The sequence below is a fragment of the Molossus molossus genome, unplaced genomic scaffold (assembly GCF_014108415.1).
Source record: "Molossus molossus isolate mMolMol1 unplaced genomic scaffold, mMolMol1.p scaffold_m16_p_10, whole genome shotgun sequence".
Classification (NCBI taxonomy): Eukaryota; Metazoa; Chordata; class Mammalia; order Chiroptera; family Molossidae; genus Molossus; species Molossus molossus.
In genome coordinates this window covers 74,269,560-74,290,407 of record NW_023425345.1, presented here as the reverse complement: position 1 = coordinate 74,290,407, position 20,848 = coordinate 74,269,560, and the positions used below count along the sequence as shown (strand labels likewise).

General features: G+C 46.9%; 1 protein-coding gene across 1 annotated transcript; it reads right to left on the bottom strand.

Annotated features, from left to right (window-relative positions):
* Nucleotides 1–8,972: 8,972 nt before the first annotated feature.
* Nucleotides 8,973–18,284, bottom strand: LOC118624367 (retinol dehydrogenase 16-like). Its single transcript, XM_036252565.1, has 5 exons — nt 18,129–18,284; nt 15,843–16,157; nt 11,288–11,546; nt 10,255–10,418; nt 8,973–9,554 (listed from the first exon to the last, which is right to left on the bottom strand). Exons 2-5 carry the CDS (start codon nt 16,153–16,155, stop codon nt 9,337–9,339), a joined length of 954 nt encoding a protein of 317 aa, XP_036108458.1. The 5' UTR covers nt 16,156–16,157; nt 18,129–18,284; the 3' UTR covers nt 8,973–9,336.
* Nucleotides 18,285–20,848: the final 2,564 nt, after the last annotated feature.

Below are 20,848 nucleotides of genomic sequence, written 5' to 3'. Positions count from 1 at the left end.
GATTTCCAGGTTATTAGCTCTTTGGGATTCTCTGCCCTTAGGTGAGTCTCCATTATGAGAGATAATGAAAAAGTTACTTTCAAGGTAGATATTCCTCTATTGTCCTAAGGCCTGAGGCAGCAGGCCCTTCCAATAAAGGAGGGTTGTGATGGAAACCCCAACTCTCAGAAATCAGAAAGACCAAGGGCCTCAGGGCCTGGGTCCTTGGGAGGTGGTACTCCGGTCACCCATGATGAGGCCTCATTGCACTCCAAGCAGGCCCAGCTCTAACCATCACCCAGTGACCAAGCAAATGGAGAGAGTCAAGGACTGAGGACACATCAGCAATACTGGGCAGGGCCCCCCAATGGGCATTTTTTCTTCTACCCCAGGACTAGACACACACATGTGATCTGAGGAGCCTAGGAGGTGGGGCTGGTGACAGTGGAAGGAAGGGACTATGAAGTCAACTGGCACAGTGGCTAGTTGAATGTGCAGAGGGAAGGGAAACCAGGAGTCAAAGTAATTCTAAGGTATGGGGCTGATAACTGGTAGAATCACAGGTGGCAAAAGTAATAAAGAGGGGGATACTCTGGGCATAGGGAAGGAAGGCCAGAGAAGAGAGAGTTCTGATGTGAATATTAATGACATGAGGTCTAGCCAGATGATGAGTATAAGCTGCAGAAAGGGCCTGGGGCTGAGTCCTTGGCTCTGAGAGGAAATAACATATGGGAAGAGTAAGGACTGTGGGCAGATGCTTAGAAAGTTCTTAGGGGCAGGATATGGAAGGGAGGGAGAGATTCCAGGCAATGGGGCAAAGAACTCACAGAAAGATAGGAGGGAAGCTGGTAAAGATCAGGAAGTAAGGATATAAGACAGAGGTGTGAGTAGTGAGGGGCCACACCCAGGATTGCATAAGATGCAGGGGCAGAATGATGCTAGAGTCTACAGTGGTTATTTGAATAAACCTCTAAGGTCACCATTCCACAGGATGAGCCTGGTCACCAGCTCATCCCCAGTAACACACGGCGGATTGCCCATACCTTCCCTGTCTAGAAGGTCTAACACAAAGTTTCATAGAATGAAGAGTCAAGGTACCTCTCTATGCTCCACTATCTACCAAGGTTGGTCAGCTCCAGAATCAGATAAAGCAGGTGTCACCTTGGAAAAGGCCAGAGAGCTTGGCTACTCTATACCAAGGATGGTGGGAGGTCAGATCATGGACCCACCTTTGGAGAATAAACCCAAAGCCTGTATGGGAAGTGATAAAAGCAAATCCCACCTACTTCATAACTCTCCAAGGCATAATACCTCCTGCATTGGATCCAGGAGGCATTTCCCAACTCTGCCTCCTGGGTGAGTGAATAGGGAAGTTTTGGTTGGGAAATATCAGATAATGTCACGTGAGGGCTGAGCAGGCTCAGGAGTAACCAAATTTTTGAGAAGACAGGTGAGACCCAGGGACTGCCTCTGGATCTTAAAATGGATGACTTGGGACTGCCCCAACACAGGCCTGGGTCTGGCTCCCCACCTTATGGGTCTCTGTGTTGACTACTGGCTAAGGCAGTGTTCCCCTGGGCTCAAACTCCTAAAATCACAAATTTTAGGTCATGGATTGGAGGCTTGGAGTGCTGTAGGACCACATAGAAGGCTCTTTTCCTAGGGTTGGGAATGCCACCCACTCTCAGATGACAGGCCTCCCTGCTGTCACCTGAGGCTGACAGTTGAGCCTGGTGGTTGCCCTCCACATCTCAACCTCTGTCCACAGGTATCTTCATTGCAGAGGGGACTTCACCTCTTCCACGCCATTTTCATCCTGTGGGAGGAAGAGACTCAACAGGGCTAGGGCACACTCTGGGTAGGTAAACAGAGGCAGAGAAGATGGGACTGAGCCCCTTTCTAGTGTTTTCTTTCCCAAACGTGTAAATTCAGGATCATGAGCCTCAGAGCCTTGAGAAGCTGCTCAAGGAACAGAGCACATGTTGTGAGATATTGGGTCCCTATTCCTCAGCCTCAAAACGTGGTTCTTTCCTCCTAATATCCTCAGAGTTCTAGGAAAAGCCTGGGGCAGAGGTAAGGAGGACAGTAAGCTATATGATCCTAGAGACTGGAGTGCTCACTCCCTGTACCCTATTTTCCTCCCCATAAAGTATCAACCCTCACATAGCACCCCAACTAGACCCTCCATGTACACCAGTCTTGGTTTCACAGTCTTGGTTTGACAGGATTCGGGAAGCCCCAGTAGACCACAGCACCCACCGGGAAGTTGGCCACGTAATTCATGGGAGGTAGGTGAGCTTGGCCGCCCAGTCAGTTGAGTATCAGGTACACTGCATGCAGTTCATCACCAAGGATAAATTCAACTTGCATTTTTCCAAAAGATTTTTACGTATTTTGATGTCTATTCAAAATGAGAAAGGATCCTTACATACTCCCACTCTCCAATTCATGGCTCTAATTTGGGAAGAAAATTTCAAAAAACTCCCTCTTTGGCTTCAGTTTCCTTCCAACACAATGAGGCCTTCACATGACACAGTGATCCCCAGGTCTAACAAACCTAAACCCTCTCTTTAGGTTTCTGGTTGACCACATGGAATCATGGGTAGGAAGCTAAATGTCCCCACTGTGTGGGTGAGTCAGCCCAGAGGATGAACCTGAGACTGTTGGAGGTTTTAATGATGAAACCAGGCTTCCAGAAAATGGTTCGCATCTCTCCCTGCAGTCCACAGCTCACTCACTAGATGTCAGGAACTTCTCTCCATAGATCTCCTTGACCTTTGGGCTGGCCCGATCCCATGCTTCCTTGAAGCCCAAGAAACAGGGTTGCTCACTAGTTTCGAAGTAATGGGGCTTGATGATAGCTACGTTCAACCCAAAGTGAGAGAGCTCACTCCTGTAAGGTACACAGGCAGAGGGGCAATGACTTCAGAGGTCTTGGGAGACAAACAAAAACAATACAATCCCAAAGCAAACTGGGTAAGATAAACTTGAAAGCCTGGGGAGTTGTGAAGTGCAGGAGCCAGGGGGAGAAAGATTACGAAGATGAAATAGTCTCTGTATAGAGTTGAAATATTTATCCATATATTTTACATACACAAATTTATTAGCTCTAAATTCTAACTTTTCTGTTGCAAAGCACCACTTAAATGCTATCTCCCCCTATTTCTCCTTACATTCTATCAATCTCCAAAATTTTCCCTTTTTACCTTCTCCATACTCCTCGGTCACATCTCTCTCCTCTCCTGCTCTAGTCAACTCCCTGGCAATCTGTCCTCTAAGGAGCATCTCTCTACCTATGGTCTCAGCTTCCCCACATTCAGAGCCATCCTCTACCCTCCAGCCAGTGCATTCTCTAGAGGCTGATCTGCCAAAGTAGTTTCCTGATTTAATCTTTTCCATGGGGTTGTGCTGCTGCCAACAATATGAATATTTGTAGCCAGTCCAGGACCCACAGTCCTTCATGAGCCCACTATGTCTACCTTTCCAGCATCCTTCTTGCAGGCCAGGCCTCGTTGTTTATCCCTGGAGGACTCCACAGCATGGGCAGTCTATCATTATTCACATTACTTCCCACATCCAGGAAGCCTTCCCACCCTACTCCACCAGGTTGCCAGGTTGCCAAGTTCAGTTCTTCCATCTCAGCTCAGACCCCTCTGCACGACCCTCCCCTCATTCCACTGACTACCATGGTCACCATGGTTAACATGGCCACAACCATCACAAGTGATGGCCATACCAGTTCTGTATCTCTTGTCCCTCTCTCAACTGCCAGGGTTTTTAGGTCAGGCACCAAATCTTGTCCCCAGACATTAATTGTGCACTCACACAAGTGCTCAGAAGTATCTGTAGAATTGACTCAAATGCCCTACCTACAGCTTAAGGGCCCTCTAAAACTGAACATCATAGGGGTTAAGAACATGGACAAGAACATGTGGCCAAGATATCCAGATTCCAATTCAGCCTTAATCACTTCCCAACTGTGGCCTGTCTGGAACAGAGAGAGGTTGAATCAAATTTTATACACCTGAGGCCTATCCTGATCCCCCAAAAAGTAAAAGTGTGCTTCCTATTGAATTCCTGGCATGAAGCAAGAGAGAGGAATCTAGAAGGAAGAGCCTCTGAAGCTATATAAAATGAACTCCCTGGAAAAGTGCTCCTCAAAAGTATAGAGGCAGGAGGACCAACGGGGGTCTCTGTCTCAGTCTAATACCCAAGGCAGTCTGAGAAGACCTTGACACCATACTTGGAGATGCACTAACCCCCACCATACACAGACACATGATCCAAGACACTGAAGAGGTTGACCCTGCGGCCCCTCGCCTTCCTCACCAGGGGCACCAGACTCAGGGTCACCTCAATCACCCCCAACAGGTACACACTGAGCATGTGTATGAAGTCTCATTTTGTCAGCCACTCATTGGGTGCTGTGGGGACAAAGATGCCAACATTATTCACCAGACCCCAGAGTCCTGGGCACAGTGGGGATAAGAGAGGAACACTGTGCTGTGACCCTGTAGTGTGGACACATGTGTGGTTCCAATTCACATTCCAATTAAGTTTATTTTATTGAGTCAACAACAGTGTGATATATGGTAAGAGGAAAAAGAGTGCAGGAGAGGCAATAGGAGCATTGGGTTACAGGGTGTCAGGGTTGGCAAACACATTTAACTGCTGGGTGGCAGGGATGGTCCTTCTCATTTTTCTGCTCCTCAGTGCCTGGCACACCATAGGCAATAAACTCATGTTTGTTAAGTGCATGGACAGAGTTTGAGATAACAGAGCAGTATTCAACAACATCTTGTAGAAGAGAGACATAGACAGGTAGAGAGAAATGGGTAAGAGACAGTAATGAAGGGAAAAACTAGACAAGAGAAAGGAAATGGGGGAAATGAGAAAAAGAAAAACCATGAATAATTACTTTCCACACCCTGGTTGGGAAAGACACACTTGAAATCCCAGCACTAGGGTAAATAGATACAGGCCTGCATTGGACATCAGGAAACTAGCTTTGAAACAACCTGCATCTATTCCAAGGCAATATGTGCTCAGGAAGACAAGTTCACCCTCTATGCTAGAAAATTTCAAAGTTCAGCCTGGAGTGAATGCCCAGGGCAGGCTTTGGAAAAGGCGAGGAAGCCTCATACCATACCTAAAAGGTCTGAGGCGGCGGGAGATCACATCCACAACGCAAGGCCAATGTAGAGCAGAATGGCTTCATTGCATGCGCCTGGATGCAGGCGGGCTGGCCGAGAAGGGCTCAGCCTCGAATTAGGGATGGGGTGTCGGTTATGTACCCTAATTCTAGCTTCTGGCAGTTCCTGACATACTCTGCATGGCCCCTTGTCCACTTTGCAGTAAGACTGGTCTGGTATGTCGTCCGGCATTGCAAACTTTAACTTCACCCTTTAAAACATTACTAACCCTTTCAATACCCTCATGTAGACTGCACCCTTGGCTCCAGGAAGTGTCACTGTCTCCTTTCGCCCTCCCAAAGGCCATTTTTACTCCATCCCTCTAGGTCTCCAGTCCACTCAGCTTTCAGGAAACCTTTCAAAAGAGACAGGGAAAAGCCACAAGGATTGTGGTACGACCCACAGACCTCACGTCAGCAGGTGCTGGTGTTACTGGTGAAAACTGGTTCTTTTTATTTATTTTTTATTTTAAATCTTTATTGTTGTATGTATTACAGATGTTCCTCATTTGCCCCCCATTGACCCCTTCCTCCCCTGTCCTGCCCCCCTCGCACCTTTTCCCATACTATTGTCTGTGTCCATTGGTTATGCATATAAGTTCTTTGGTATATTTCTTTCCACCCCCCACCCCCTTTCCCTTTGAGGTTTGTCATTCTAGGAATGAATTTGTACTTCCTAATCCTTTCACCTTTTTCACCCATTCCCCCAACCCCCTCTCATCTGGCAACCAACAAAATATTCTCTGTATCTACGAGAATGTTTCTGCCTGTTCATTTTGTTTGTAGATTCCATTGCCGATAGATATGTATTCATTGCCATTTTTTGTTTTGTTTTGTTTTTTTGTTTTTTTTTTAATCCTCATCCGAGGACATTTTCCCATTTTTTGTACAGACATTGTGGGAGGGAGAGAGAGGAAGAGATAGAGAGGGAAACATCGATGTGAAAGGGACACATCGTGTGGCTTCCACCCGCACGACCAACCAGGGCCGGGGACAAACTGCAACCGAGGTACATGCCCTTAGCGGGAACCGAACCCGGGTCTCTCCGGACCGCAGGCGGACGCTCTAACCGCTGAGCCAAACCGGCCAGGGCTCATTGCCATTTTGTTTGTTCATATATTTTATCTTTTTCTTCAAAAAGACCCTTCATCATTTCATATAATGGTTTGGTGGTGATGAACTCCTTTACTTTTTCTTGTCTGGGAAACTCTTTATATGGCCATCGATTCTAAATGACAGCTTTGCAGGATAGAGTAATTTTGGTTGTAGTTTCTTGCGTTTCATCACTCTGAATATTTCTTGCCACTCCCTTCTGGCCTGCAGTTTCTTTTGAGAAATCAGCTGACAGCCTTATGGGAACTCCCTTGTAGGTAACTAGCTGCTTTTCTCTTGCTGCTTTTAAGATTCTCTCCTTGTCTTGAACCTTTTGCATTTTGATGATGATGTGTCTTGGTGTGGGCCCCTTGGGGTTTATCTTGTTTGGGACTCTCTGTGCTTCCTGGACTTGTATGTCTGTTTCCTTCACCAAGTTAGGAAAGTTTTCTGCCATTATTGTTTCAAACAGGTTTTCAATTTCTTGTTCTCTCTCTTCTCCTTCCGGCACCCCCAAGATGTGAATGTTGGCACGCTTGAAGTTGTCCCAGAGGCTCCTTACACTATCCTCATTTTTTTAGATTCCTTTTTCTTTCTTTCTTTTTTTTTTATCCTCACCCAAGGACACTTTTTCATTCTTTGTTCAGATAGAGCAGGAGGGAGAGAGAGAGAGAAACATTGATGTGAAAGGGACACATCGAGTGGCTGCCACCTGCGTGACCAACCAGGGTCGGGGACAAATTGCAACCGAGGTACATGCCCTTAGCGGGAACCGAACCCCGGTCTCTCAGGACTGCAGGCCGACACTCTAACCGCTGAGCCAAACCGGCCAGGGCTAGATGCCTTTTTCTTTCTGCTGTTCTGATTGGGCATTTTTTGCTTCCTTATATTCCAAATCAATGGTTTGCTTCTTGGATTTACGTACTCTACTATTGAATCTGTGTAAATTATTCTTTATTTCAGTTAAAGCCTCCTTCGTTTCTAACTGTGCATCCATCATTTCTGACTGGCCCTTTTTTATGCTCTTGAGGCCCTCACTATGTTCACTGAGCATCCTTATAAGCAGTATTTTGAACTCAGCATCTGTTAGGTTGCTTATCTCCACTTCGCTTAGTTCTTTTCTTTGGATATTGTTCTGTTCTTTCATTTGGGACCTGTTTCTTTGTCTCCTCATTTTGGCTGCCTCCTTGTGTTTGTTTCTGTGTATTACTTAACAAGAGGTATGGGGCTAGCTGAGACCAGATGCTGCTTGTTTGAAAGAATTTAAGAAAAACCTAAAGCAGAATCCAGGACAGGCCAATCCTATGGTGAAGCAACTGGCAACAGCTTGGGTGGGCCTGAAAGTTGGGTGGGGCGGGGCCTCAGGGAATCACCAGGGCCCAGCTACCAGTGTGAGCCAGGTGCTGAAGTCTCAGATATGGCGACTGTCTGCCACCCCAGGGAAGGGCTCTGACAGCCGTTTGTCCCAGAGAAAGCCTCCTCTCCAGCCCTCACTCCAATGCCAAACAGCTCAGTTCTTCCCTGTATGTCTCTGGCGCCCCTCAAGCTGCCTCCCCTTCAAGCTTAGAGGGAGTGAGTCTCATCAGTTCGTGCGCGGGCCCTTTAAGAGGAGCTGCCTGGGGCTCCAGCCGCCTCAGCTTCCCTGAGCCTCAGTTCCCGCTGGTTTTTCCAGCCAGAAGTTATGGGGACTTCTCCTCCTGGCACTGGAACCCTAAGAGGGGAGCCTGGTGTGAGACAGGGACCCCTCAGTCCTCAGGGAGGGCCTTCCCAGCCGAGGTATCCTCCTGATTTTTATCCGCCACACGTGGGTGTGGGACTAGCCTACCTTCTTCGACCCCTCCTACTAGTCTCCATGTGGCTGCTGCTTTAATTCCATAGTTGTAGGACTTCCATTCAGCTCGATTTCAGGCGGTTTTAAATGATGGTTTTTCTGTAGTTTAGTTGTAACCTTGATGTGGTTGTGGGAAGACGCGATACCGCGTTTACCTACACCGCCATCTTGACCGGAACTGAAAACTGGTTCTTCTGCAGTGTTGAGAGAAAAGAATTTCAAAGGGCACATGCATGGAGAAGTTTGAACGTCATGGCAAGATTTTATTAGGGCTTAAGGGAATTAATGCACCCGCAGAGACATAGAGAGCAGGCAGGCTCTAGAAGCAACTGCCACAAGGCTCCTGTTAATCTTCCATATATTTTCTTGGTTCATGGTAGAGAACAAGGTGCCATTCAAACCATCCAACCCAACTTTCTGATTCTTGGCGGGTTTGAGCCAGACCCTCCTCCCAACCAATTCCTTTCCTGGACGTACTGGGGTTCGACGCCTTCTATCCAATTCTATTACCTTTCCAGTTTTCCCCAGGCTAGGCTCTGCCACTCCGTGTCATCAACCTGGCTCTCACTGCTTATGTCTAAAAGGAAACACCTCCCCCTGTGCTATCCTGATTTTGATTGCCAAGTAGAAAAGGTGTGATGTCATCTGGTTTCTAAAGCACATGTGTCCAGAAGAGGAATTTCCCCTCCTCCTTCCTCAGGGAATCCAGTTGGGCCAGGCAGCACCTCCAGGGGGATGTTCTTGTCTGTTTTGAGGATTCAGCCTCCTTGGTGGCAGTCCCCCAGAGAGTGAATGAGTCTGTCTATGCTTAGCTTCCAACAAACTCGATGGGATGCTGTTCTAATATCACTTCAGCTTCCCAGTTTATTAAGCCTAATGTTTGACTCAGCTGCCCAGTTTATTAAGCTTATTGTTTGATTCCCTTTGCTCCCTTCCTTATATTAATAACGAGCTAATTATGATGATAATACAGGGTTTTTGGTGAGTTGGGGATGGTGAGGGGAGTGGAGGCTGGCAGAGTTTGACCTTGGGAACATTGGAAAGAAACAAGATTCTGCAATATTAGAAACTGCCTTGGTCAGTAACCTTCCCTGGCTTTAAGAAATGCATAACTTTGACTCCATTATTTACTTTTACTTAAATAACATTACTGAGAATGTGAACAAATGCACCATACTCCACAGATGTGTCCCCTCCCTCACATGGTACTCAATTCCGCCCTACTATGCTCCACAGTCGTGGGTCACACAGCCTTAGTGGGTCTTGGGCTTCTCCAGTAGACAATGGCATCCACCAGGAAGGTGGGCATGTAGCTCATGGGAAGGTAGATTAGCTTGGCATCCCAGCCAGCTGAGTATCGGGTGCGGGGATGGCAGGCGGTCAAAGCGTGTTCCATGCAGTCGGTTACCAAGGACAGATCATTGGTCGACATTTTCTCCAACAATTGCATTGCTTTCAAGGCTATCCAGAATGAGAACATATCCAGATGTATTCCCATCTCCAACAACTCCCACATTAAGATCAATTTACAGAATAAGTTTCTAGAATCCTGGTCCCCTACATTGAATCCACCCAAATTCCTTAGTAGCTCACTCCTACCCCAGGCACAACTGTTTCACTCCAATTCACCTTTATTCCTGGGGATATCTAGAATACATGAACTGAAGGTCTCCACAAACACTAGAAATATAAATACCTGAAAGCCAGCTGCTCTAACACTAGCTAACCAGGAGTTCATGGGTGTCTTTTCTCTCTGGCTTTAGTTTCCTCCTCAACAAAATGAGAAGTTCAGCCCTGGCCAGTTTAGCTCAGCGGTTAGAGTGATGGCCCAAGGACCAAAGGGTCTCAGGTTTGATTCCCAGCCCCCATCGGGTCATTCAGGAAGCAATCAATGGATCTGTCTCTCCCTACTCTAACCAAAAAAAAAAAGAGAGAGAGAGAAATTCATATAAGACAGTGGTGCCAGATTTAGCAAGCCTGAATCCTTTCCTGAGGTTACTAGTTGACCACACAGGACCATGGAGATGGAACTAAAGGTCCCCTGTTTGTGGGTGAGTCAGAGCATAGAGATTGGACCTGAGACTGTAGGAGGTACTAATTATGAACCTAGGCTGCCAGAAAATCATTTGCTTCTCCTCCCCAGGGTCAACTGCTTACTCACTGGATGCCAGGAAGTTCTCCCCATAACTCTCCTTGACTTCTGGGCTGGCCTGATCCCATGCCTCCTTTGCTTTCGCAGAAATCATCTCAGGATTGGCCAAAGGGGTCTTGAAAAAACCGGGCTCGATGATGGCCACCTTCACCCCAAAGTGGGAGAGTTCCCTCCTGCAAGGCACACAGACAGAAGGTCAAAGGCTTCACAGATCTGACAAAAGAAAAAACAAAACACCCAGAAGAAAAAAAAAAAACAAAAAACGAATAAAACATCAATATGAGATTGGTAAGTAGACTAATCTCAAAAGTCTGGGGAGTTGCACAGTGCAGCAGATAAGAGGAGAATACTTATCATGATAGTATTGCCTCTCTACAGAGTTTGAGTATTTTTACAAGTATTTACAGACATTTGCTTTGAAGTCTAAATCCTACCAATTCTGCTGAAAGGCACCACTTAAATTCTATCTCTTTTATTTCTGTCATATGCAATCAAAATCTGGGCTGTGCCTATTTTATCTTTCCCATGCTCCTCAAACTCCTCCCTCTTGTCTCCCACCCAGGTCAACCCCCCGGCCATCTCTTTAAGGAGCATCTCTCTGCCTAAGGTCCCAGCTCCCCAACATCATAGCCATCCTCAGCCCTGTAGCCAGTGGAGTCTCTACTGCTGATGTGATGAAGAAGCTCCTCTAAATAAAGTGCTTCTCTGGGGCTTCACTGCCAACAGGGCTCCTGGAACCCAATTATTATAGCAGTTACGTACAGGGATGGGCTGTGCAGCTGAATAATATCGGTTCCAGTTCTACCCCAGATACTTCTGATTGTGGTCAGGGACAGGTTGAATCAACTCTGTTGCCCAGGGGCCCATCCCAACCCCCAGATGATAAAAATGTGCTTCCCAGCGAATGCCTAGCATAAAGCAAGAGAGAAGGATCTGTAAAGAAGAGGCTCTGAGGCTGTGTGAGGTCAACACCTTGCAAAAGGCTCCCCCAGAAGCACAGAAGCAGAAGAAACGAGGGAGGGCCCCTGTCCCAGTCCAGTACCTGAGGGAGTCGGAGAAAGCCTCGACACCGTACTTGGAGATGCAGTAGCCCCCACCATTGAAGACTACACGACCCATGACGCTGGCGACATTGACCACACGGCCCCTCGCCTTCCTCACCAGGGGCAGCAGACTCAGGGTCACCTCAATCACCCCCAACAGGTTTATGTCGAGTATCTTCATAAAGTCCTGTTTGGTCAGCCACTCATTGGGTGCCGTGGGCACAGAGACGCCAGCGTTATTCACCAGGCCCCAGAGTCCTGGGCACACAGAGGGGAGAGAACAACACTCTGCTGAGAACTTGCAGTGAGGATGAGGCTGTGCTTCCAATTCTTGTCCAACGGAGTGAGGACAGTATGAGGAGGCGGCATGGGGAGAGGGTAGAACAGGTAACTGCACGCTGTGTGCAGGGTTTGGGGTAGTGCTGACCCTGTAAGCTGTTGGTGACAGAGAGTATGCCTTCCTCCTGGTTTATTCCTTGGGCCCAGCCCCCTGCCTGGTAGAGGACATTTGATGAGGCAGGATTGATGCTGATGAAATCTAGTGAGACCACAGTGTGGATCACAGAGAGCCTTGTTTGCCTGTTCACACATCAATGCTGTCCTTGCAGACATTATCAAGTCAACTATCAATGAGGGAAAGAGAGAGACATAGAGAGAGAATGAAGAGTGGAGTGGAAGAGAGGAAGAAAACCACATTGAATAAAAGACAAAAGAATAAAAAATGGCTAATATCGGGGGACAGTTTGGTTCGGTAACATAGACCTGAAATCCCAGGGGTGGGGAAATGTGGAGAACAGGTATGTGGCTGACCTCAGGTCACTGACCTTTGTTAGGGTTTTGTTTAGGCTGGTGACACGGGCTTGTGAAAGAGCTCACAACTGAGAGAAGAGAGAAAAGGGAGGAAATTTGTCTTTCTCATAAACAAGGAAGGGCCAGTGCACTGATTGGCAATACAGGGCAGGGCAGGGAGAGTGAGTTGCTCTTTTATTGGGGGTGTTAGGGACGGGGTCCACGGGATGGGGGTGGAGGGTCCTTAGTTGTTTGAGGAATTTCAGCTTGTTGATTCTTCAGGAGACAGAACGGAGTGGAAGAGAGGAAGAAAACCACATTGTATAAAAGACAAAAAGATAATGAACAGTGAACATCTAAGGACACTTTGGTTAGATAAAGCAAGTATAATCTCAGGTGTGGGGTGATGTGGAGAATAGATCTGGGGTAGACCTCAGGCACTGGCCTTGACACACACTACAGTAATATGGAGCAATGTTCCTGCAGGAAGCTCTGAGGGGGACCCGAGGCTGCCTCTCCCCCATTCAGGCAAAGACTTCACCCTCAGCCCCAGGCTATGCCATCCCCTCCTCCCACCTGCACTGTAGGCAACTCTCCTGCCACTCCCACCCCACCCCCTAGGGCTGACCATTTACCCAACTTTATGGAAACCTCTCTGCAAGAGCAAAGACAGTCTCAAGGATGTAAAATGTACCAACCAACTTCAGGGCATCAGGAGCTGGGATTAGGAAGACACAGGGCAAGGGCTGGCGGTGGGAATCTGGAAATATTGACCCAGAGCATTGAGTCCCTGGCTTGCTGAGACATAACCTGCCTTTATGGGAGTCATATTCTCCTACCATATATTTTCCTTTTAAGAACCAAATCAATGCACGGAGTTATAGAGATTTGGGTAAAAAAATAAAAAGTTTCCCAAGTGTGGGGTTGGGGGGGGCTGGAAGATGGATGTTTTTGTAGCCATGTATTAATGCACTCTCAACCTTGTGTTAATGCATTCTCAGAAACCTGGCCCACCCAGGTGCTTTGGGTGCTTCTTTTGCATGTGAATAAGGGTTTATTATCTTTTGGCTTCAAAGTCTCTTCCCATAAAAAGCAAGAGACAAAATTAGGGTGTATGGTTTGCAGAAATACCATCTCAAGGAAATAATTTACATAAATCCACTTGGAACCTGGGGGTACCAATCTCAAATAAATGGAACTGTGTCCAGAGATCTGAAGCATTTGCTCCTTTGCAAATCTCCCCCTGACTCCAAGCAGCTTGTGCTTATAGTTTCATTGCGTTGCACAGATCCTGGCAGGCCGAGAGATGGCAGCCAAGACATCATCTATGCTGAATATGATGAATCAAATACAGGAAACAATTTCATAGTACGCCATAAGATACTGCCTTAGTAAATGTCACTCAGAAAGACAGAATATTCTCTATTATTAAAAATTAAGTATTTTGATTTCCTTAAGATCAGGAACAAGACAAGAGTGTCCACTTTCACCACTTCTATTCAAGACAGTTTTGGAAGTCCTACCATCAGACAAGAAAATAAATAAAAGACATCTAATTAGAAAGGGTGCATATGGCCCAATCAGTGTGGCTCAGTGGTTAAGTGTCGACCCGTGCACCAAGAGGTCGCCAGTTCGATTCTCAGTCAGGGTACATGCCCAGGTTGAGGGCCCGATCCTCAGTGGGGGGCATGCAGGAGGTGGGCAGTCGATGTTCTCTCTCATTGATGTTGCTATCTGTCTCTCCCTTCCTCTCTCTCTAAAATCAATAAAGAAAAATAAATAAAATCTTCCATTAAAAAAAAAAAGGAAAGGGTGCATATCACATGATATTATACAGACAGAACTTTAGAGAGTCCACAAAGAAACTATTAGAACTGATAAATAAATTCAGTAAAGGTAGTGTGATAAAAAACTAATCTTCAGCCCTGGCCTGTTTGTCTCAGCGGTTAGAGCGTTAGCCTGCTGTCTGGAGAGACCCGTGTTCGGTTCCCGCTAAGGGCATGTACCTCGGTTGCCGTTTGTCCCCGGCCATGGTTTGGTGGTGCAGGTGGCAGCCACTCGATGTGTCCCTTTCAGGTCGATGTCTCTCTCTCTCTCTCTCTCTCTCTCTCATCCTCTTTCTCCCTCCCTCTCTATCTGAACAAATAATGGAAAAACGTCCTCAGGTGAGGATAAAAACAAAACAAAACTAATCTTCAGATATTGATAGCATTTAAAAAAATTTTTTTGTTACATGAACACTAAAGAATATGTTTATTGATTTTAGAAAGAGGAAGGGAGGAAGAGAGAGAGCGAGAAATATCAGTCAGTTGCCTCCCATATTTTGCCCTGACCAGGGGTCAGACCCACAACCAAGATATGTGCCCTGACAGGGAACAGAACCTGAAACCTTTTGGTGCATGGAACAACGCTCCAACCAACTGAGCCACCCAACCAGAGCTCGGTTGCATTTTTATACACCAAAAACACACAGAAAGAGAAATTTTTTTTAAAATTCCATTTAAAATTTCATTTAAAAATATAAAATACCTAGGAATAAATTTAACCAAGGAGGTAAAAGACCTGAACTCAGAAAATTATAAGACATTGTAGAAAGAAACTGAAGAAGATACAAATCAGATGAAGCATATACTATGCTGATGGATAGAAATAATTAACCTAAGCCTGCCGGTGTGGCTCAGTGGTTGAGTGTTGACCCATGCACTAAGAAGTTGCTGGTTCGAATCCCAGTCGGGGCACATGCCAAGGATGTAAGCAAAATCCCCAGTGGGGACCATGCAGGGGACAGCTGATCGATGTTCTCTCTCATCGATGTTTCTGTCTCTCTCCCTCTCCCTTCCTCTCTCTCTAAAATCAATGAAGAAAAAAAAATTTTTTTAAAGTATTTAACCTTGTTAAAAAGTTTATACTACTGAAATCAGTCTATACATTCAATGCAATCCCTATCAAAATACCATTGGCATTTTCCACAGAACTAGAAATAATAAATCTAAAATTTATAAGGAACCACAAAAGACCCTGACTAACCAAAACAATCTTGAGAAAGATGAACAAATTTGAAATTATCACGCTATCTGATATCAAACAATACTAAAAGGCTATAGTGATCACAAGAGCATAGAGCTATAAGAGGGGAGGGCACTGGGGGCTGGGTGAGAAGGGGAAAGGGTTAGGCAGAGGGAAAACAAAAAGAAATAACCATGTCCCTGGCTGTTGGAACATCAGTCGAGGACCAAAGAGTCATGGATTCGACTCCGGTCAAGGGCATGTAGCTCAGCTGCGGTTCGATCCCTGGCCCTGATTGGGGTCGTGCAGCAACCAGTCAATGTGTCTCCCTCGAGTAGATGTTTCTCTCTCTCTCTCTCCCTCCCACTCTGTCTAAAATAGATTAAAAAATATCCCTGGGTGAGGATTTTAAAAAAGAAAGAAATACTTATGGCCCTGGCCAGTTTGGCTCGGCGGTTGAGCGACGGCCTTTGGATCAGAGAGTCCCAGGTTCGGTTCCCGCTAGGGGCACATACCACCAAAAAAAAAATATATATATATATATATATACTCATGGACACAGACAACAGTATGGTGATTGCCAGAGAGAGAGAGGTCAGTAGGAGGAAAAGGGGCTCAGCTGGTAAGCTGGGTGAGGGGAAGAAAGCTAGTATGACTTCAAATCATAGAAAACACGTTGGGAATCTTCCCCAGGTAGCACACTAGAGGTCTTCCAGGCACAAAGAGAGAAGAAACAAACTTGAGAAATCTGTGTGGTACCTCTGTCCCCCGTTCTCTCCTTCACCCATTGGGTAGCCGCAGCGATGCTCTCTGTCTTGGTGACATCCAGGATCACTGTCTCCAGCCTGTCTGACGTCTGGCCCCTCAGCTGCTCAGCCCCCTTCTCTGTCAGACATGCAGCCAGCACCCTCAAGCCTCGCAGATCCAGCTGCCGGGCCAGCAGGTTTCCGAAGCCCGAGTCACAGCCCGTGATAAGGACATACTTGTCTTGGAGGCGGCTCACCACCTGTCTCTCCCGGTACCAGCGCAGAAGGTAGTAGAGGCCCACGAGAGTCGCCAGGTACAGCCACATGGCTTTGCAGAGGATATGCGGCAGGTAAGGGGGAAACAAGAACGTGGTCAGTGTTCAGTCAGGAGAACTAAGACTGTACAGGGTATGAGTTGGCACATCCACCTCCAGGCTCTCTGACGTGGAGTCCTCAGGTTCTTCCTATTCAGGGTGGTTGGTAACTATTAATGATTCTTGCTCAGTCCCCTATGATCTTTGGTATACTTACACTCTTTGTAATAGATAAGATTGCATTTTTCAGGCAACCTCTTGCCCTGAGGACAGTTTTCCCAACCACCTTCTCCTGGTTCTCCCACTCTTCACTCTTTCCCTCCACCCGCCTCTCCCCACATCAACCTGCCCTAAATTGGAGCAACCTATGTTCAAGGTCTCAAGGTCCAGAACTGTCTTCTTACCTTCTTCCTGCTCCAGTCTGGAACCCTTGTCTCCCTGACCTACTGGAGATTTTCACAAAGAGGACACACTTTGAATCAAGACACAGGTGAGCTCGATATCCAGCTCTGCTCCACCTACTGTGTGGCCTGGCAGGTAGCATAGCCTTTGAGCCCGGGTTCTTCTCATTTGGCTCAGCACAGAATTCATTCCTGAGAAAACTAAGCTCGGTTTAGAAAACTAAGTTCTAGATTAGAAAGAGAAGGAAAAAGAGTATAAGGTCCTCTGTTGATGTAGAAACGCTAAGGGGCAGAAAAATGTTCTGGAGACAGCAGAGAGTGTCTGACTACCTCAAAGGCAAAGAAGAGAAGGGAATGGGGCAGACATGCTCAGTGAAAGCTCTCCTGGCACCTGGGAGGGTGGCAAGGAAGGACGTGTGGAAAGAGGCTCCAACAGCTGTTACCTTCTCACTCCATGAAGATGGCCTGTCCCAGCTCTGGGTGTCTGGTCATATGACCCTCGGCCCGCCCTGTGCTGAGGCTCTGCCCTGCCAGCCACACATGCAGAATCCACACCCAGACACAGACTCTGGCCCACTTCAATAGGGACCGAGGACGGGTCCTTAACTTCATCAGGAAGGACTGTGAACCCCAGTAACTATGTACTGGCATGTTTATAACCCCATAATAGATGATTGGTGAATTATAGTTCTGCTCCATAACTGATGATTGGGAAAGTCACTGTGTGCCCTCTAGCTGAACCTGTTTAGTCAAAATAACCTCAGTAATTGGAATACTCCCTGAGCCAAGGGATTGTTGGGAGCCGGCTACATGTCTGACAGAGTCCCCAGAGCCTGGAGGTCGTGAGTGAGACTCGACCTCCCCCACAATCTCCAGGTATCAGGCTTGCATTGTGTTCATGCAGCTCAGTGCAAAGTGTGACCCAATGTACCTTGAAATACCTGGGTGAGCCTGGGTGTAGAGGCACTGGAGAGGGAAGGAGAGGTTTCCTTGAAGAAACCACAGACTCCAATGTCCCAGAACTATGCCGGCAAGCAGAAAAGACAGACGGGCACAGGTTTAGCCTTTAGTTGTAGCTTGTCCGTAGGAGCTTACTGTGTAGTCCTGAAAGTGTTTGTCCCTCAAGGTGGTAGGTGGCAGCAAGATGGCACCAGCTGGTCCTGCAGAAACCAGCCTGTCCCCACTTCCTGGTGTGGCTGTCAGCACCCTCCTAGAAAACCTTCCCAGAACAGAGAAAGAAGAAAGCAAGGAGGAAGAAAATGGCCCTGGAATCACCCAAGGCCACTGACAAGCAAACCCTGACCAGACACCAAATGCTGCTAAGAGATAAATCGTGGTATCTCTGAAGCAACTGGAGATTTTCTTCTTTAGCGACCACAGTCCTTCTACCACAGCGTTTCAAGGGCCAGGAAACAGAAATCTCCCAGCACATGTGATTTGTGCTACACTCTTGTGAGCCCTGGAAGGTATATAACTGCTTGGTGTTTGCCAGGAGCTTCAGAGTCCATTCCAGGTGAGAACAATCACAGGAAGTTCAGGAGAGAGCAGTAGGAGAGAAAAGGAGTCTTGATGACACGCACTCACCTGGGAGCTACAGGAGTTAGTTGAGAAATCCTTCAGAGGCGTGGCAGAAATGGCTTCTCAGATGGCGTCTCTGGACTGTGAAGCTCTGCAGGATATCTTTCACAAGGGCAGCAGCTTGGCCAGGCTCCAGGGCACACTTGAGCAATGTGAGTGTTGGAACAGAGACACTTGCCCTCTGGCGTCTCCACAGAGTCTTTTCGGGGACTTCCATCAAAAGTCAGAACCTTGCCCAGCCAGTATGTCTCAGTGGTTGAGCATGGACCCATGCACCAAGAGGTCACCAGTTCGGTTCCCAGTCAGGGCACATGCGGCTGTGGGCCTAATCCCCAGTGTGGGGTGAGCAGAAGGTAGCCAATCGATGTTCTCTTTCATTAATGTTTCTCTCTCTCTCTTTCCCTCTCCCTTCCCCTATCTCTAAAAATCAATAAAAATATATATTTTTAAAAAGTCAGAACAGACTCTACACATTTTCCCTTCTATTTCTTGTCTGGGTCTCTAAAGAGGGGGTTGAATTGTAAACTAAAAGGGGTTCTGGAAAGGGAAGGGAGGGAGGGTTAGTTGTGCAAGCTTGTTTCCAATTTTATAGGTACACAGCCCCACTACCTGGAGTGTGGATCCAAAAACATGGAGATGCACCCCTGCCTTTAGGTGTGAAGGTCTGGCCCTGCAGACGATGAGAGTTGCTGGTGGAAAGTCATTGACCCAGTGCTCCTCAGAAAGGTCCAGAATAGCCAAAGAAAAGGTTGAGGTCAGTGTCCTTGTGGCACCCCACGGTGTCTCATAGCATGGGTCTCAGCCCCTGAGAGGTCCATTGGAGCCTGGAAGGTAGAGCAATGGAGCTCTTCCCAGGGTCTAGGGTGAGGACTTGGGCTGGTTTGCACTGGACTTCTTTTGCAACACCATTGTTCCATCTTGTCAAATTGGCACCCTTGAGTCAGAGTCCACACTTTGGACTCTGAGTGCAGCTTTGACCCCCAAGTACAGGTCCCAGGCGGGTCCGCCCACATGCAGACAAGCCCACATACGAGTACCCGGCATGATGATGTCATCTCGCCAACCCCATCACAAACACCCTGTACAAATACAAGTGTATATGACAGGGTTGGCGCCATAATGTATTTATGTGGACCAGTCACACATGTGTAGAGAGCCGCTACTGTGTAGAAAGCAGCTACTCTGTTAAAAGTAGCTACTGGGTTGAAAGCAGCAATATTGGAGGCAAAACATTACTTCATGAATTATAATTATTGGGCAAATGTAAAATCATGTACTGTAAAATCATCAACTACTGCAGAAATAAAATATCTGTACCATGGGAACTTAATCTAGATGCTGATTGGTCTTTTTTTTTTCTTTTTGGCCTCACCCGAGAACATTTTTGCATTTATATTGATATAGAGCAGCAGGGAGAGAGGGAGGAAGAGAGACAGAGAAACATCGATGTGTGAGAGAGACACATCAAATGGCTGCCACCCACAGGACGCCAAATGGGGCCTGGAACAAACTCCAACCAAGGCGCATGCCCTTAGCAGGAACCAGACCTGGGACTCTCCGGTCCACGGGCTAATGCTCTAACCGCTGACCCAAACCAGCCAGGGCTGATTTATTTATTTTTGGTATGTGCCCCTAGAGGGAACCAAATCCAGGACTCTCTGGTCCACAAGCCAATGCTCCAACTGCTGAGCCAAACAGGCCAGGGCACGGTCTTTTGATATTCAGCTGTGGTTGATGTGAATACTGCCCTCTTGTGATAGTAACAGGTATGTACAAAAAAACACACAGAGAATGGTAAATCATGGGAAACTTTAATGAACTGTATTGGCTTAACTATGCCATGTATCTTCTTTTGTATTGTTAAAGCTATTGTTATATATTCTTTTCATTAGCAAACCATCCCATGACAATGGATCGTGTAGAGAAGAATGTTAAGAAAAAAATATATAGTGAGGATTTTTACAGTATGGTTTCACCTCAATAATTACTGCAGGAATTGAGAAACTGCAATGTGTTATTTGTTGTGAACTTCTATCAGCTGAATCTATGAAGCCAAACATACTAAAACGCAATTTGGATAGCAAGCATCAAAGCTTTGCTGACAAGATACCAACTATTGTCCTGGCCGGTTTGGTTCAGCGGTTAGAGCGTCCCCCTGCGGTCCGGAGAGGCCCGGGTTCGGTTCCCGCTAAGGGCATGTATCTCGGTTGCAGTTTGTCCCCGGCCCTGGTTGGTCGTGCGGGTGGCAGCCACTCGATGTGTCCCTTTCACATCGATGTTTCCCTCTCTCTCTCTTCCTCTCTCCCTCCCACTCTGTCTGTACAAAAAATGGAAAAGTGTCCTCGGATGAGGATTTTAAAAAAAAAAAAGGATACCTACTATTTTAGAAGCAAAGCTGATGGACTCAAGAAAACCAGACGACACTGGTGACAAGCACCACAAACAAAATGTAGCAGCCGTTGAAGCTTCATATTGGTGGCACTCAGAATTGCCAGAGTTATGAAACCTCATACCATGGCTGAGGATTTACTGTTGCCAGTGGCCAAAGACATTGTTCGAGTTATGAGCGGAGACAAATTTGTTACAAAATTGAGTGCAATTTCCTTATCTAACGACACTGTCCACAGAAGAATAGATGACATGTCTGCTGATATTCTTGAACAGGTAATCCAGGAAATTAAATCTGTTCCACTTCCAATGTTTAGCATCCAGCTTGATGAATCTAC